Source organism: Nansenia antarctica, assembly GCF_963989245.1.
Source record: "Nansenia antarctica genome assembly, chromosome: 12".
Taxonomy (NCBI): Eukaryota; Metazoa; Chordata; class Actinopteri; order Argentiniformes; family Microstomatidae; genus Nansenia; species Nansenia antarctica.
The window spans coordinates 21,338,917-21,357,455 of record NC_137682.1 but is presented as its reverse complement, the minus strand read 5'-3'; the positions used below and the strand labels follow the sequence as shown (position 1 = coordinate 21,357,455).

The following is an 18,539-nucleotide window of genomic DNA, read 5'->3' as shown; positions in this document are numbered from 1 at the left end:
AGACATTAAAGCTGGGCTGCGATTTTATATAGCAGGTGATCAAAAAATCATCAAAAAATCATATTGATTATTGAAATATAGCTTAATAATAAATCACACTTTTCTTGCTTAACACGCAGGCCGTAGTCCTCTAACCTGCCAAGGACAGCATCCAGGGTTTTCAGGTGTGCTGTATCGTCCGGACCCGTTACCGGTATGTCGTCAAGGCGTCAAGGTAACAGTGAGTGTTAGGAAGTCCCCAGAAGGACTTGGTCCATAGCTCTCTGGAACAAGGCTGGATCTGAGGCTATTCCAAAGGGTAAACGGATGTAACAGAAAAGTCCTTTCTGTGTAGAGATCGTCAATAGTTTACCAGATGTTTCATCCACTTTCATCTGTAAGTAGGCTTGTGACAAATTTAGCTTACTGAAGTGCTGGCCTCCAGCTAGAGATGCAAATAGGTCTTCAATGCGTGGAATTGGGCTAAACACATAAGGCTTGATTTAGTGTGATTGAATTATAATCACCACAAAGTCTTACTGTGTCAGCGCAGCCTCTACTTTGGGTCGTATGGCGTAGGGTACAACACGTGGCGGACAAAACTTGGGTGTGATTTGGTTTGAGCGTCACTTTTGCTTCAATTCCCTTCATAGTGCTTTATACCTTTTGTACAGTCCTTATTTCCTGCCAGTTCAACTTAATTGACCTCAACCATTCTCTTCCAAAAAGTGGTGGGGCATCACCTCTCACCACATACAATGGTAATTCAGCTGACTGATTGTTCAGTTTTACTTTCACATTAATTACTCCTTCTGGAGAAACTGCCTCTCCAGTGTATGTTTTCAATATAATGTCTGTAGGCTGCAATGGAATGATGTGTCTCAGAGCCTCTTCATATTTTTCCATTGAAATCAAAGACACAGCAACCCCAGTGTCTAATTCCATCTCCACCTTTTTACCTTCAATCTCTGGTGTAACACAGATGTGTGTTAATTCCTCTCTTTGAGTGATCATATTCAATGACCTTTCCTGATCTGTATCAGTTTCATCACTCTGTCTCTCACGTGCCTCCAAGCGATGCACTCTTCTCTTTTTCTCATCATCATGCCTCTTAAATGTTCTTCTTTTATTTTCAGCTTTTCCCTCTCTTTTATAGTTCTTTTTACTTTTACACATTCGCCCTATGTGGCCTTTCTTCCCACAGTTATGGCAATCTCTTTGGTCTTTGTACCAGCAATCATCAGCTGTATGATTTTCTTTTCCACAACTCTCACACACTTCACAACACTTCAAGCGTGACGCTGTTTCACCTACTATTAGTGCGCCCTCTGTGTCAAATCACCCCCCACTCTTTACAGTGAGAAGCTGTGTACTGACACACTATGATCTCTGGACGGCGCCGCTTGTACATTAGTCTTAACAAGAAGAAAAGAATGACAACATCACTACTTGTAAAAATGCAATGTTCCTATGCGCAGAGAAGCGGGGGAAATTATTAGCGCAATCTGACATGAATAAGCATGAGTCGGGTGAAAACACATTTTCATGCAACATGGAAAGTTTCAAGTGTATTTGTCACATGCTAGAAAGTTTTTCATTGAAATAGAAAGTCAATTTCGGCAGATATGTCTGTAATCTGAAAAATGTTCACAAGTTGATTATCATTATAAAAAAATAATAGTAATACATATTGCAATGCTGTCCCTCCCATTATGTTGTTATAATTATGAGCTTCATAGTGCTGTTTGAAACTTCATAGTGATAAACAAGCCTGTGGTGTTTGTTTGTCCGCGAACAGGGGTTGAGATTATACGGAATGGCTGAATATGTTTTACTTGGAAGAATTGGCGTGAACATACGTGAACAGAAGCGGTAGCGTGGCAATTCATTTCGGAGAAATTCTGAACTCCAACTCTGAACTTGAACTTGACGAGCTAGCCAAGTGCCACTTTGCAGGTTAGCATGGGGATTTTCGCTATCTATAATTCACTCCCAGCACAACTTTCTCCTCACGGTTAGAGTTGAATTCATAAACAATACCTTCGTCGCCAATTTATATTATGTTGGCTATATAATATAATAGATACACTGGTTAGTAAGAGAGCCACACAAGAACGTATGTCGAGACATTGATATCCATTTGAACTCTTAACGCTTTACTAGCATCAGAACCATGTTATCAGTTACACTAAACGGGTGCCTAGAGCGCCCCCTAACGCATGGGAATAACAAGGCATACTGTTGGCACTATCAATGGCATACATAACATAATCCATCATAAGCATAAGGACAGTATTCCTGTAACTTAATCATTAAAAGGAACACAACAATCTGTACGCACACAAACATGTTTGTTTGATTGGCCTGGGGTTCTCAGATATGTAAGGCTAAAGAATACGATTCTAAGGTTTAAGGATAAGGTTTTAAGCATCCCAAAGCAACAAGCAAACAGGTTAAAGAGTTGTAACAATGTCTGTAACAGTCTGTACCTGCAACGTAACGACTAACACATGATTCTGTGCGCCTCCAAGTGCATTCTATCTATCAAGGTGTGATTATGGAGGAAAAACAAGTATCCAAATGTGGGGATATCCTAGTAACCAACTCTAATTTGTACCCTTCAATACATACTTAAGAACACCCCCAGCCCTAATCAAATACTCCTACTCCTAAATATAAATCACATCAGACATATGCACAATGCACACGCACACACACACACACACACACACACACACACCCACACACACACACACACACACACACACACACACAACCCTCGAGGGCAGAATCTGTGTAAGGGGGGTCAAAGTTCAATTAGGGCTGGCTTGTTTAAGAGCTGCTCATCTTGAGAGAGGGGGAGGAGAAAGGAGAGGCAGCAGAGAGAGAGGGGGTTCTGCCCTCAGGGGGTGTATAGAGGAGCTGAGTCAACGACAGGTGCAAGGCAAAACAATAATACGATTCTAATTTTCAAATAGTGCTTTGTGTTACTGGTGGGGGGAGCAGCCGTTTAGTGATATAGAACGGTGACTAAATAACAATTCGAAGAAATTGTCAAGAAAGTCTTATAGAATAAAACAGGTTGAAGGGTGTCAGTGGGTTTGAGGCGGCGGGGCGGTGGGACTCACCTGCCTCCAGCAACATGGCGACGGTACGAGGGTCGTCGGCCAGCGTTGCGTAGTGCAGCGCCGTACAACCACGGAAACCAGCCCTGCTACTGAGCCTGCTACTGAACTCATCTTCCCTGGATACTAATACTGAGAGAGAGAGAGAGAGAGAGAGAGAGAGAGAGAGAGAGACATATAGAGACAGGGAGAGACAGAGAGTCAGAGAGAGAGAGAGAGACAGAGAGAGACAGAGAGAGAGAGAGAGAGAGAGAGAGAGAGAGAGACAGAGAGAGACAGAGAGTCAGAGAGACAGAGAGACAGAGAGAGGGAGAGAGACAGAGAGAGAGAACGAGAGAGAGGGGGGGTGATGAAAGAAGAGAGATGAATGAAAGACAGGATTGTATTTTGATCATGCTCAGCAGAGTTTGGAAAATAAAAAGAATTTCCGCATAAAAGGGAGAACATGAAATTTCTTAAAAACACATAAACCAATGATTATGCATGTGCAATAACACTAGATCATGTACAGGGTAATAATGTTAGTCTCTTTTAGAGTTGTGTTATTTCTTGTACACGCGCGCACACACACACACACATTTCCCAGGCGAGTTGCGAGTTAGAATTCCACCCTGTTGTCATCCCTCCTTTTCTCTCTGCCTTCCTCTCCCCTCTCGTCTTCCCTCTCCTTCGTTCCCTCTCGTCTTCCCTCCGTCTTTTTCCCCGAGAACTTCTACTGATTCCTCCTCTCGCTTCCACTCCATATCTTCCTTTCCCAACCGTTGCCCTTTCTCTGTCTCCCCCCTCCCCCCCGCCCTCTCTTCCTCCCATCTCTCCTTCTTTCTGTGGTGTGTATGGATGTCTGAGAGGGATAATCATAGCTAACCCAATAAAGCGTCACACAGGCCCGCCTAGCCCATCCATCAGCGTGCGTCTGGGAAATGCTTCCCCACGCAACGCCGGCCCGCACGGACTAAAAACTGACAGCTATATAAATGTCTGCAATATACATATCCCATATAAATATGTCTATGGACCCAAAATATGGTGTGTGTGTGTGTGTGTGTTATTGTAGGGGGAAACAAATAAAAGCCATGATGGAGAATAAATAAATGAATAAATAAAATTCATAATGGGGAACAAATGAAACTATTACATATATGCAAATATGGGTGGGGTGGGCTCATAAATGCTTGTGTCTACAGATAGAATTCATCTGTGTAATAATGAGCAAATACACGCTCGTTGTATCACGTAATATTGTGTGTTTCGGCGTCTTTCTGTAATACACATGTGTGTAGTAATGACCAGAACAAGGAACATTAGGTTCTGGGGATGGTCGAGGGAAACGATGACATACTGATGAATGACCACCTGACCTGCCGTGACCAAACAGTAAACACACCCTACAGAGAGTGGATGCCTTACCCTCCAGAAAGTGGATGCTGTACCCTACAGAGAGTGGATGCTGTACCCTACAGAGAGTGGATGCCTTACCCTACAGAGAGTGGATGCCTTACCCTACAGAGAGTGGATGTCTTACCCTCCAGAGAGTGGATGCTGTACCCTACAGAGAGTGGATGTCTTACCCTCCAGAGAGTGGATGCTGTACCCTACAGAGAGTGGATGCTGTACCCTCCAGAGAGTGGATGCTGTACCCTACAGAGAGTGGATGTCTTACCCTACAGAGAGTGGAGGCCTTACCCTACAGAGAGTGGATGTCTTACCCTACAGAGAGTGGATGTCTTACCCTACAGAGAGTGGATGTCTTACCCTACAGAGAGTGGATGCCTTACCCTACAGAGAGTGGATGCCTTACCCTACAGAGAGTGGATGTCTTACCCTACAGAGAGTGGATGCCTTACCCTACAGAGAGTGGAGGCCTTACCCTACAGAGAGTGGATGCTGTACCCTACAGAGAGTGGATGCTGTACCCTACAGAGAGTGGATGTCTTACCCTACAGAGAGTGGAGGCCTTACCCTACAGAGAGTGGATGTCTTACCCTACAGAGAGTGGATGTCTTACCCTACAGAGAGTGGATGTCTTACCCTACAGAGAGTGGATGCCTTACCCTACAGAGAGTGGATGCCTTACCCTACAGAGAGTGGATGCCTTACCCTACAGAGAGTGGATGCCTTACCCTACAGAGAGTGGATGCTGTACCCTCTAGAGAGTGGATGCTGTACCCTACAGAGAGTGGATGCCTTACCCTACAGAGAGTGGATGTCTTACCCTCCAGAGAGTGGATGCTGTACCCTACAGAGAGTGGATGCCTTACCCTACAGAGTGGATGCCTTACCCTCCAGAGAGTGGATGCTGTACCCTACAGAGAGTGGATGTCTTACCCTCCAGAGAGTGGATGCTGTACCCTACAGAGAGTGGATGCTGTACCCTCCAGAGAGTGGATGTCTTACCCTACAGAGAGTGGATGCCTTACCTTCCAGAGAGTGGATGCCTTTTTCTCGGGACGTATCGTAAACGTTGTTGAACTCGTCTCCTGCGTTCGGGTCGGCACCGGACTCCAACAAGACCTTCACCACGCTGGAACACACACACACGAACGCACACACACACACACACACACACACACACACACACGCACACACACATCACATCACCATTTGGGCCACCAGGGGGAAGATCAGCCCAGTAGTTTCCATAGTGACTGATGACCATCTCCCTCCCTCCTCTCCCTGGGTATCCTATGCTTCAACGCACTCTGTATGTGTGTGTGTGTGTGTGTGTGTGTGTGTGTGTGTGATATAGCATGTACATATATATGCATTGATGGTATAGGAGAAGTATTTGCAGGGTTCCTACAAGTTTCAACAAGTCAAATTTAAGACCTTTTTGGATAACATTTTAGACCTATTCGCGGCACCATATGATAGCTTTTTGTCATCCTCGAGATGATGAAATTAGGGATTTCACTGCCATACAGACAAAAAAGGAAGCGAATTGGCATTTTTTGGGTTCCAGCTTGATTAATTTCCGCGTAAATAGATGTGGTCGGACTGATTCCTTGCAGGATCTAATTTTTCACACCTAGCACCTCATTTTTAGACAGAATAACTGAAATTTGGGACCTTTTTAGGCCTTATAGATTGGATTGCTTGATTTTAGACTTTGCGGGAACCCTGTATTTGGGGGGGGGTTCCGGCACTGTGGGGGGGGCTCTGTGTGTGTGTGAGTATGTATGTCTGTACTCCTTCACTGGAACGCACCACGTCAGAGCAAACACGAGTCCCTTGGCAAAAACCGTTCACCGTGACCCGCTGGAACATTCCAGGTACCGTCTCTACGTCTACGGCCCCACATACACACCTCCTCCTCCAACCCCCCTCACCCCCGCCGTGAGCCGTGGCTTTGACATTGAGACATACACAATAACAGATCGTCAACGATCTAGGCGTTTCCATAGGGCAGAGGTGGACATTTTTGCAACGTATAAACCTGGGATGTGATTTGTCCAGATTTTGTAATTTTTGGGAAGAATGGCTCATCTTGACACCACATGAACATTGAAAACTGCCTCTGGGAGTGTAGGGGACTCGGTGTAGACTGATATATAAGTTATCTCTGTGCGCTGTTCCTGTGGAGAGGATATGTGGGGGGGGGGGGGTTAGTCTTTGTGTCTGACCGTGTGAGACGGAGAGGGTGGTAGGGTTGGAGGGGGGGACCTCCTTTTGTTACTGTATCAGTTTGGCACTGGGGGGGGGGGGGCAGTGACCCAAAGAGGGCTCTCACCCCTGCAAGCACTTCTACAAACACATCTCCTCCGCCGCCACCATCGCACACTCTCACACAGAGTCACACGAGGGTGAGCAGGGGTGTGTAAAGAGGAGAGTCGGCCCTGAAAAGGGTTAACAGTATCAGAAAGGTAAACACGGATGGATAAAGAGAGGAAGAATAGAGGGAGAGGGGACGAGGAGTTGAAAGAGGGAGTTCCGATGAAAGGACGAGGATTCGATTAGAAAGGCGGTCGTGGGACCGTTAAACTTAGGGCTATAACCAGTTCATAGTTTTACTAATAAAGGACTGATAAACTGGCTGTTTATTGGAGTACAGAGAGAGAGATGCAACACTTCACATGAAACGGTCAAGTCGCCACACCGACAAAACATCAGACTCCCCAAGCGTCAACACCATCTGAATAACACGGACTGAATAAACTTCTTCTTGTTTCTCTATCTCTGCCCCCCCCCCCCTCCCCCCTCTCTTTACTAAACAGCCCTGGGGGCGCAGGAAACAGACACTTCCGTTTCACCTGGTCTGACAGACACCAGACCTGCCCCACCTGGCCAGACATTGCCCCCCCCCCCCCCCCACCTGGGGGTCAGTGAGCTGGACAGGAGAGAAGGAGGGGAGGCAGTCCAGCTGTCCAATAACCCTATCTACCCTGTCGTACTCTCCGGTATGGGGTTGGTGTCTAGAGTTTTAGAGAGAGAGGGGAGATTAGGGTCCTGGAAATGGGTTTCTGAACTTGCCATTTAGCAGACGCTTTTAATCCGAGGCGATTTACAATTACAGATTACAGGGACATTCCCCCTGGAGTAACTGAGGGCTGAGGGCCTTACTCAAGGGCACACTAGTGGTGGTGTGGTTTCAGGCGGGATTTGAACTCGCAACCTTTCCGATCACCAGTCCAACTCGCTATCCACTAGACCAGACCACCACTACCCCACCAGACCACCACTACCTCTGTGGGCACTGGCATGTGCCTGCTAAATCAGTGGGTTTCATACTGGGTCCAGAGGTGGTACAGGGCCATCTGAGCTTCTCCTAGGAATAACCCACGACGTTCCCAGATCTGTCAGGGAAGTGTCTCTCTTCTAGCACCTCTATCCCCCCGTCGTTCCCATAATCCCGTCCCATTTCCCACCCTAAAGCCCCTAATCCCACTCCACAGCTCTCCCCCTCTGGAGTTCAAACCATTCTTCCCATCTCTCTTTTCCCAACGAGCCACTCATCCCCTCGTCGCCCCGAACCGTTCCCCCTTTTTCCCAAAGAGCAGCTCACTCGGCCAGTCGGAACGGTCAACAGGCGTCGCGCTCGGCCGAGCGCTCATTGTGCACGTGAATGCGGGGAGGGACGGGCGGAAAGAGAGAAAGAGAGATGGAGACGGGGGATTGGGGTGTTAAGAGTGTAAACAGGGGGGGCTGCCCTGCCCCTCCCTGATTTGGACCACATCAAAGCTAAGCAAACACACACCACCGTCAACCCCCCGCCCCTAATTCTCACAAAGCGACCCAGACACAGCTGAGCCCCCGACCCCTGGGTTTGGGACAGGGTGAACTACACAGTGACACCAGTATGGGTCAGGAGTCCCAGGGCGAGGAGCAGTGCGTGTGAGTAGAGTCGAGCGGTAAAAAAGATGCCGCTCCTCTGCTCGCAAGGCCGTGCTTGGGCTCCCTCGTTCCACCCCCCCCCCCCCCCCCCCCATCGGGCCCCTGCGCTCCAAAAACGCTCCCAGAAACAACGACGGTTGCTCTAAATTCACTCCATTCGTTTTCTTTGTTTCCAACAATGTTTTAACCCATTTAACAAACGTTGACATCTAATCTCGGAAAGTATTGACCTTATCTGTTTATTTTAAGTAATGAGAAAAACATTTGCACGGTCGTGAAAGTGACAGTGACACCGGCTTGGAAGGCCTGGTGTGGCTTTATCATGTCAATGACTAAACATGGTTCCGTGCAGGATCTTTTTTTGAAGACCTGCGAAATATACTGGCCGGACCATGCCCTGAGCTCGTAATGTAAACGGTATTAGGAGCGAATTTGAAGGGAGAGAGAAGGCCGACACTCCGGTGTTTTGAATACCTGCTCCATGCTCCGGTAAAATGACGTCTGCTCCGATCCTCACTCAGCTCACATGATGAGATGTTAGGTGAGAGAAGGGGGAGATAAACCCTGGTCCTGAGCTTCACTCCATCCAGGACATACAACAAACGCTGTGTCAGCAAAGTCCGGAGGATCATTAAAGACCCCAGCCACCCCGACCACAGTCTGTTCGGACTGCAGCTGTCCAAAAGACGAAGCCTTGGGGGCGCTTAGGTGGTGTAGTGGGTTAAGCGCTGACCATGTACCGCAGGGATCCCGGTTCGATTCCAGCCGCGGACATATCCTGCATGTCATCCCTTCTCTCTCTCTCTCACCCATCCTTCCTGTCATAATCTCTACTATATCTGTCATTAAAAAGAAAAATATTAATAAAAAAAAGAGAGAAAAAGACGAAGCCTCTTCTGTAGCCTCAGGGCCAAAACTCAGAAGCTAACCAACAACAACGCTTATAAACAAGCCTACTGAGGACAAATTACTAATTATCCCCAAGCACAACCCATGTATATGGACTACCTACTAGGGATGGCCCGATCGATCGGCCAGCGATCAGAATCGGATGATATTCAGTAAATAAATGAGATCGGGGAAATCCGATAATGCTTTCTAGTCGCCGATCACAACCGATCGATGACGCGAACCAACGTGAGGCAATTCGTTGTCGCTTGCTCATTCACCTAAACGAGCCACTCTCGCATGCTTGTTAAACTAAAATATGTCGGCGGTGTGTGTGGCGTTATGTGTTTATAACATTAGGACTCCAGTTCCCAGTATGCACCGGGAGAGTTGAGCATGCGCAGTAGTCGCAGATACGCGAATTACCTGTTGAAGCAAATAAATAAAAAGAAGGCTTAAACCTACGCCTAGTTTAGAATAGAAATACAAACATAACAGTGTGGAAGTACTTTTAAGTGTATGAGACAGATACTATCTGCAATCTGTGCAAGGATAAAATACCTTGTGGGGGGAGGCTAAGGTAAAATCCTTCAACACATCCAATTCAATAAGGCACTTGAAGTTGCATCACGTAGCGGAGCATGGGCGAGTTTGAAAAGCATGTCATACTCAGAGATAATGCCCCAAACATGCTCAAATCAATGCCACGTCTGGCATGTATGGCCCACACGCTTCGGCTGGCTGTCCACGATGTAGTGCTGTCACAGCGCAGCATAAGTGATGTCTTAGCTACAGGGAGACGCGTCGTGGGCCAGTTCAAGCCTTCTGCCCTGGCATATTCTAGACTGCAGAATGTACAGACACAACTCGGCCAGCCTATCAAAAGGTTTGTGGAGATTTTTTGAAGAAGACTCTTAAAACATTTCGGCCTAGGCCTCGCTTTATCGGATGCTCTAAATGTTAAATGTCTCTTCTACACTCATTTTCCGCCTATTAGTGTTTAAGGTTATTATTTGATTGGTATCGGCAGTAATAACGGCAGATATTGCTCATAGATTATCGGTGATCGCTATCAGTGGCAAAAAAACGGTATCGGGACATCCCCACTACCTACCCTTAAGCACAGTCACTTTACTCAACACTACCTCTTACACCCACTGCCACCAAGTGCAATACACATGCTATTCTATTATTTGTATTATTATTTTCGCTACTTGTGTTGCTCGTTTGTTTCTTGTCTTATGTGTCTCTTACAACAATTGTCTCACTTGTCTCTTATTGTCTTTATTGTCTCTTATAACTATTGTCTCTCATAACTATTGTCTCTCATAACTATTGTCTCTTATAACTATTGTCTCTTATAAGTATTGTCTCTCATAACTATTGTCTCTTATAAGTATTGTCTCTTATAACTATTGTCTCTTATAAGTATTGTCTCTTATAACTATTGTCTCTTATAACTATTGTCTCTTATAAGTATTGTCTCTCATAACTATTGTCTCTTATAAGTATTGTCTCTTATAACTATTGTCTCTCATAACTATTGTCTCTTATAACTATTGTCTCTTATAACTATTGTCTCTTATAAGTATTGTCTCTCATAACTATTGTCTCTTATAAGTATTGTCTCTTATAACTATTGTCTCTCATAACTATTGTCTCTCATAACTATTGTCTCTCATAACTATTGTCTCTTATAAGTATTGTCTCTCATAACTATTGTCTCTTATAAGTATTGTCTCTCATAACTATTGTCTCTTATAACTATTGTCTCTTATAACTATTGTCTCTTATAACTATTGTCTCTTATAACTATTGTCTCTCATAACTATTGTCTCTCATAACTATTGTCTCTCATAACTATTGTCTCTCATAACTATTGTCTCTTATAAGTATTGTCTCTCATAACTATTGTCTCTTATAAGTATTGTCTCTCATAACTATTGTCTCTTATAACTATTGTCTCTTATAACTATTGTCTCTTATAAGTATTGTCTCTTATAACTATTGTCTCTTATAACTATTGTCTCTTATAACTATTGTCTCTTATAACTATTGTCTCTCATAACTATTGTCTCTTATAACTATTGTCTCTTATAACTATTGTCTCTTATAAGTATTGTCTCTTATAAGTATTGTCTCTCATAACTATTGTCTCTTATAACTATTGTCTCTTATAAGTATTGTCTCTTATAAGTATTGTCTCTTATAACTATTGTCTCTTATAACTATTGTCTCTTATAACTATTGTCTCTTATAACTATTGTCTCTCATAACTATTGTCTCTCATAACTATTGTCTCTTATAACTATTGTCTCTCATAACTATTGTCTCTTATAAGTATTGTCTCTCATAACTATTGTCTCTTATAAGTATTGTCTCTCATAACTATTGTCTCTTATAACTATTGTCTCTTATAACTATTGTCTCTTATAAGTATTGTCTCTCATAACTATTGTCTCTTATAAGTATTGTCTCTTATAACTATTGTCTCTTATAAGTATTGTCTCTTATAACTATTGTCTCTTATAACTATTGTCTCTTATAACTATTGTCTCTTATAACTATTGTCTCTTATAACTACCGCCACTTTATTTCTCTTGTTGCTGCAGTGTCGAGGAACTGAAGCCTAAGTATTTGCCTCTCTTATATACTTGTATAATGGGACTCTCTTATATACTTGTATAATGGGACTCTCTTATATACCTGTATAATGGGACTCTCTTATATACTTGTATAATGGGACTCTCTTATATACTTGTATAATGGGCCTCTCTTATATACTTGTATAATGGGACTCTCTTATATACTTGTATAATGGGACTCTCTTATATACTTGTATAATGGGACTCTCTTATATACTTGTATAATGGGACTCTCTTATATACTTGTATAATGGGACTCTCTTATATACTTGTATAATGGGACTCTCTTATATACTTGTATAATGGGACTCTCTTATATACTTGTATAATGGGACTCTCTTATATACTTGTATAATGGGACTCTCTTATATACTTGTATAATGGGACTCTCTTATATACTTGTATAATAGGACTCTCTTATATACTTGTATAATAGGATGTAACAATCGACTTGGAACTTGACTAGGACCATCCCATGAGCTGAGTCTTTACTGGAGGCAAACCTGATATCCTCCATTCAGCCAGGAAAACAACAAGAGGAGGAATACGAACGGTAGCAGTGTACTAAACCCGATCTGTGCCTGATTTGTATACAGTGTGTGTGTTTGTTTGTGTGTGAGACAGGGGGGGGGGGGGGGAGAGAGGAGGGGAGAGAGAGAGAGAGAGAGAGAGAGAGAGAGAGAGAGAGAGAGAGAGAGAGAGAGAGAGAGAGAGAGAGAGAGAGAGAGAGAGAGAGAGAGAGAGAGACAGAGTGATGTGTGTGTGCCTGTGCTCTGTCTTCCCTACAGCAGTTAGAGATCACTGGGGGTTTACAGGACAGGATGAACCACAGACGAGTGTCATACCCACACTGAGTTATCGCACTCATAACACACACACACACACACACACACACACACACACAATCATAACAAAAACACTTAACACAACACACAGACAAAAACAGTGCATCACACCAGTCGTACACATAGGACACAAGAGACATCCGTATGACACCTAACACATACATCACCGTGCAACGTGCATCACACACGCTACGTGGAAAAACAGGAGTCATACGTCAACACACTGCACACCACACACAACGTTCCTGAGGGTGGGCTTGGGGGAGGGGGGAGGGGGGGGGACTAACTTACTGTAGTAGTGAAGGGCCAACATGATGATATCAATCTTTTTTCCAGTAGGAGACTATCACTCACTGACAGTAATCCCCAGAGGAGAAGAGATGGGGGTTCAAAGAAAGGGGGTCCTATCGTTCATGCAGGGTGTACGTTTGCACTGTATTATTAGTCAAGGTTAATAATAATAATAATAATAATAATAATAATAATAATACATTTTATTTGTATAGAGCTTTTCCTGCAAATGTTGCAGCTCAAAGTGCTCCAATCATTATATAATCATCATTTAATTATTTAGTAATTTAAAGGCAATATTAAAAAGACGGGTTTTGAACATATTTGCTGAGGTTGCACCCCTAATGTAAACTGGTGGGGACAGACTGTGTGTGTGTGTGTGTGTGTGTGTGTGTGTGTGTGTGTTACACTGTATGTTGGTCCAGTGAGCCTGTGCCTATACCTTTTGCGGGGGACCCTAGAGGGACATGGCCCACTGGCTCTCCAGCTCCAAATTGGATTTACCCCTGCTCTCTCCGCCTTCACTTCAACAACCAGACTCAGCCCCTCTCTCTGCTCTGTGTGTAGAGGGGGGGGTGATTTAATTTGTGGGGTAGAGCGGTTGGATAGGAGAAAAGGCGGTCTGTCAGTATGAAGCACTTTGTACTTCAGAAGACCTACTTTAGCACCTTGGAACAGGGTTCAACACAGAGAGGGCCCTCACACACACGCCTTGTGTTACTCTTTGTCTAGAACGTATCTAGAACTGTTCTGTACTGTAATCATGGTTTATGTGGACCCCAGTTAGAGTAGCAACAGCTTATGGGGAATCCTGATAACTAGACTACACACACACACACACACACACACACACACACACACACACACAGTCTCTGACCTGTGTTGGCGGTTCATCGCGGCCACCATAAGAGGGGTCCAGCCCAGTCGGTGGCGGTGGTTAGGCTCGACGCCTTCGCTCAGCAACCTGAGGAAAAACGGTGAACAGGAATTGGTTAGGATGTCCTCTCAGCACGCTCTGTAACAGTTATTATGGTTAACTACAAGTTTCAACAAGTCAAATAAGACCTGTTTAGACCTTTTTTAGACCTCTTTGAATATAGTTTTAGACCTATTTGCGACACCATATGATAGCTTTTTGTCATCCTCGAGGTGATGAAATTAGGGATCCCGGCCACGGACATATCCTGCATGTCATCCCTCCTCTCTCTCTCACCCATCCTTCCTGTCTAAATCTCTACTGTATCTGTTAATAAAAGGAAAAATATAAGTGGGACTGCCCCACTCAGAATGTTTTAAATAAAACAAATTAATTTAAAAAGTCCTCTGGCCTTCTGGACCCTTTCTCCCAGAGAGTTGAAGTCACTCTGCCGGACTCCAATCGTTTTGGAGCAGACTTTTGACTACACTATTCAAGCTGTTTCTCTCTTTTCACAGACAAACCGTTAAACCAACATACAAAAGAAAAAAGTGAATAGGCTCTCGATATAAGACAAGTAAACAGTACACAAAATGGATTTGGGACACACCAAAGTTGAGAGTTGATCTTTCCTAGTAAATGGGATTCTTTGTTGGGACCCGTTTAACAAGAGAATCAGTTACATCACATTTCAATTGGGAGTCAAATACAGTGCCCAAGTACTTCTAGTCTACAATTTGAACATCATGGGGGGGGGGGGGGGGGGGGGGTGAGACATCAGGCTCTTTCTATGAGAGGGGAAAGGGGTGTGTATGTTACTGATCTGTGCCTCTGTGCCCCCCCCCCCCCCGCACTTTTGTTCCGTTGGTGGACGGTGTCTGTGTTTACTGTCAACATCTCCGCTTTGCACTAACCCCTTCCTTGCCTCCCCTGGCTAGCTGGAGCCTCCGCCCCCCTCCACCCCCCTACCCCAAACTAAATTAAAGCACTTAACACATCTGTGACTGGGTTTCTGCAGCTGTAGTGTCACCTGCACCATCTGCTACAGAGAGACAGGTAACCTACACCCTCCCACCCACCACACCACACACACACACACACACACACACACACCCACCCACACACCACACACACACACACACACACACACACACACACACACACACACACACACACACACACACACACACACACACACACACACACACACACACACACACACACACACACACACCCCCACACACACACACACACACACACACACACACACACACACACACACACACACACACACACACACACACAGGCTACTAACCCTGCACATCCTCCAGGAGTAAGTGTGTAATGTGAGAGAGAGGACCAGATGAGACACTGCTTCAACAATAACAGGGCAGGTGTGTGTGTGTGTGGGGCGGATTCCCGTTTTTAGAACGATATGGGATATGATGTTTCACAGTCAGCAATGTGGATTATTTTTTTCTTCTTCTTCTACATCCAGACAGATGGTAGCACCCAGCCTCCCAGGTTCTGCTCCCTATACTGAGCCCGTCTGTCACCCCCCCACCCCCCCTTCCCATCCACACACAACCCCTTTGCCCTCCTGTTCTGGTTGTGGGTGACTGGGTTTTGGGGGGGGGGGGCTCTAGGAAACCAGAAGGATGTATGTTTGAGTTTGAGCTCAGCCTGAACCTGTGTGTTTGAGAGAGAACAGAAATGGAGAGCGAAGGTTGTGCGGGGCGTCTCTGATATTAGCTGCTATTATCTCCTGTCCTCAGCCTCTCCTCTCTTGGCACACTGGGGCACACACAGACCTCTACCCCCATCTAGTGGAGGAAACGGAGTACTCCAGTCTGATAATAATAACATACACTTTTTTAAAAAAACTGCTCAGACAAGAGGATTGTGTGTTTTTCAGCCTGCCTCGGTTTTGAGTGTGTGGCTCTAATAATAATGACTTTATTAATATAGTGCCTTTCAAAAAGCCCAAGGACGCTTTACAGGGGAATGATCGGACAGACAAAACAGAAAACAAACAAAACAAAACTGAAACAATGACTAGGGGCCAAAGGCCTTCTCTAGCGTGGTCCCAACAGCAACACACCTGATCCAGCCTTGTATCTAAACATACTGGAATGGCAGTGACAAACAATCTGGTTGAAACACTCCCCTTTGGCAGGAGGCTGCGGTCCATCAGGTCCAAAACCTCTCGCCACAAAAACAGCTTCTTCCCATCTGCAGTCAGCCTCATCAACAAGGCCCGGGACCCCCACTGACACTGACTCTTACCCCGCCCCCCATAGACACTATATATTGTAAATATTCATTCATTCATATGTATATCTTACTTTGTTTTATATCTATGCTCCTTGACGTTTTTTTGCACTACTTGCTTTTTAATTCTTCTTCTTCTTCTTATTCTTATGTTGCCTGTTTGCACCAACTACTACAGCAAATTCCTTGTATGTGAAAACCTACTTGGCGAATAAAGTCATTCTGATCCTGATTCTGATTTCCTTTCCCAAGGATGACTTATGTGCAACACGTGAACAGGGATTTGTGTGTGTGTGTGTGTGTGTGTGTTTGTTTGAGGATGTGCATGTGTTATGTTAATACCTGGCCACATCTGTAGAGTTATTGGTCCTCGATGCCTCAAGAAGTGCATCACCTAGGATGAGGAAAAACAAAGAGTCAACACCATTGACAAGTGTAGAGAGGCTCCAATCACACCTGCAGTGGCAATGTTCATCACCAACACACACACTGTGTAGCCCTGTTCATTATGGAATGTTCTCTCACCCACACCCACATCCCCACACACAGGAGAAGGCTACCTTTAGAATCAGTGTCTGTGTAGCCATGTTCATTATGGAATGTTCACAACAACCGAGTGAATATAACTTCGGGGCTAGCTGCAGTAAATTCTCTCTCTCTCTCTCTCTCTCTCTCTCTCTCTCTCTCTCTCTCTCTCTCTCTCTCTCTCTCTCTCTCTCTCTCTCTCTCTCTCTCTCTCTCTCTCTCTCTCTCTCTCTCTCTCTCTCTCTCTCACCCACACACACACCATTGACAAGTGTACAGAGGCTCCAATCACACCTGTAGTGGCAATGTTCATCACAAACACACACACACCGTGTAGCCATGTTCATTATGGAATGTTCTCCCCCCCCCCCCCCCCCCACACACACACACACACACGCACACACGCACACCCCCACACACAGGAGAAGGCTACCTTTAGAATCAGTGTCTTTCTTGAGGCAGAAGGCCACTGCTGCAGCTGACAGTACCCCAGCAGTGGCCACTCCATACCGGCTGCGTCCACTGCTGCCAGTGCCATCTCCCCCGGCGGTCCTTCCCCTGCTGCTCTCCTCCCAGTATTGGTTAGTGTTGCGCCCCCTGGTGGCCAGTGCGGCCCAGGAGCCGCGGCGGCCCTCTAGGTTAGAAAGCCACCTGGGGGCGAGGTGATGGTACTGCACCACCGGCGGGCTCACAACACCAGGGGCTTTCGCTTTCTCCTCGCTCAAGATTCCCTTTCTGGCCACCCGGGATGTGGACACGATGGGGTTCCGGATACTCCCGGTGGCGGTGCTGGTCTGCAGGACACGGCAGGGAGACAGGCTGCGCGACCTTCGCATGAGCATCCGTGACGGTAGTGACGATAACATGGCGACAAACTCACTGAAATCACCCAAACCGTGGCGCGTCAATAGGCCCAATAACAGAGTAATATGAGTAATGAGTTCTCCTTCAAGCGTAGACCGCTGAATCCCACCGACACACCGTTATTCCCTCGGTATGACAAAAGTACGTAACTAGGCACCAGAGTAGTGAGCAGCGGACAGGACGAAAACAACCGCAGCATGGATGTCACTGGAACGCGCGGTGACTCATGGGAAGTGTAGTTCTCGTGGCCGTGACCGCTGAGCCAGCGCTTCCTCAGCTTCCGACCCATTTGTGTTCCTCCTCTCTCCAAGATGATATTTGGATTATGCCCAGGCATGCAGCATGCTAAACAAGAACGTTGACATCAACCTCAGCATGGAAATGTCCATTTTATAATGTCAGTCGGACATTTTTAAATAGTTTTATTTATTTTATTGCACCTTTATTTTACCAGGCGAGACAATTAAGAACAACATTCTTATTTACAATGCCGGCCTGCAATAAGGGGAAAGGGGAGGGGGGCTGAAAGATAAAACATGTTAAAAACAAAGCACAATAAGCATTAAACACATGCATGTAACACAAACAATACAACAAAAGCACTAACGGACATCAATAATGGAATACAACAGTAAGCACAAAAAGCAGACAGGCAACACAAGACAATATACAATACAACAAAACGCACTGGGACACAGCCAAGCAAACACAACAATACAGCAGTAAGCACTGATACACAGTCAGGAAAGACAATAATACAACAATAAGCGCTGGGACACAACCAATCAACACTATAGTATAGAGGTAGCAATCACAATACATTGTTATGATAAAGGTTTAATCTCAACTATGTATGACTTGT

The 18,539-nt window shown here is 45.2% G+C and overlaps 1 protein-coding gene across 1 annotated transcript in view; it reads right to left on the bottom strand.

The window, feature by feature from the left end:
• Nucleotides 1-17,831, bottom strand: part of clpb (ClpB family mitochondrial disaggregase) — a 45,058-nt gene extending 27,227 nt beyond the window's left edge. The window contains exons 1-5 of the mRNA XM_080542664.1: nt 17,247-17,831; nt 16,631-16,682; nt 13,979-14,065; nt 5,522-5,625; nt 3,108-3,236 (exon numbers count right to left, since the gene is read on the bottom strand). Of these exons, the coding sequence (XP_080398790.1) occupies nt 3,108-3,236; nt 5,522-5,625; nt 13,979-14,065; nt 16,631-16,682; nt 17,247-17,679 (805 nt within the window). The 5' untranslated portion in view covers nt 17,680-17,831. The remainder of the gene's footprint in view (nt 1-3,107; nt 3,237-5,521; nt 5,626-13,978; nt 14,066-16,630; nt 16,683-17,246) is intronic.
• Between the last annotated feature and the right edge of the window lie 708 nt (nt 17,832-18,539).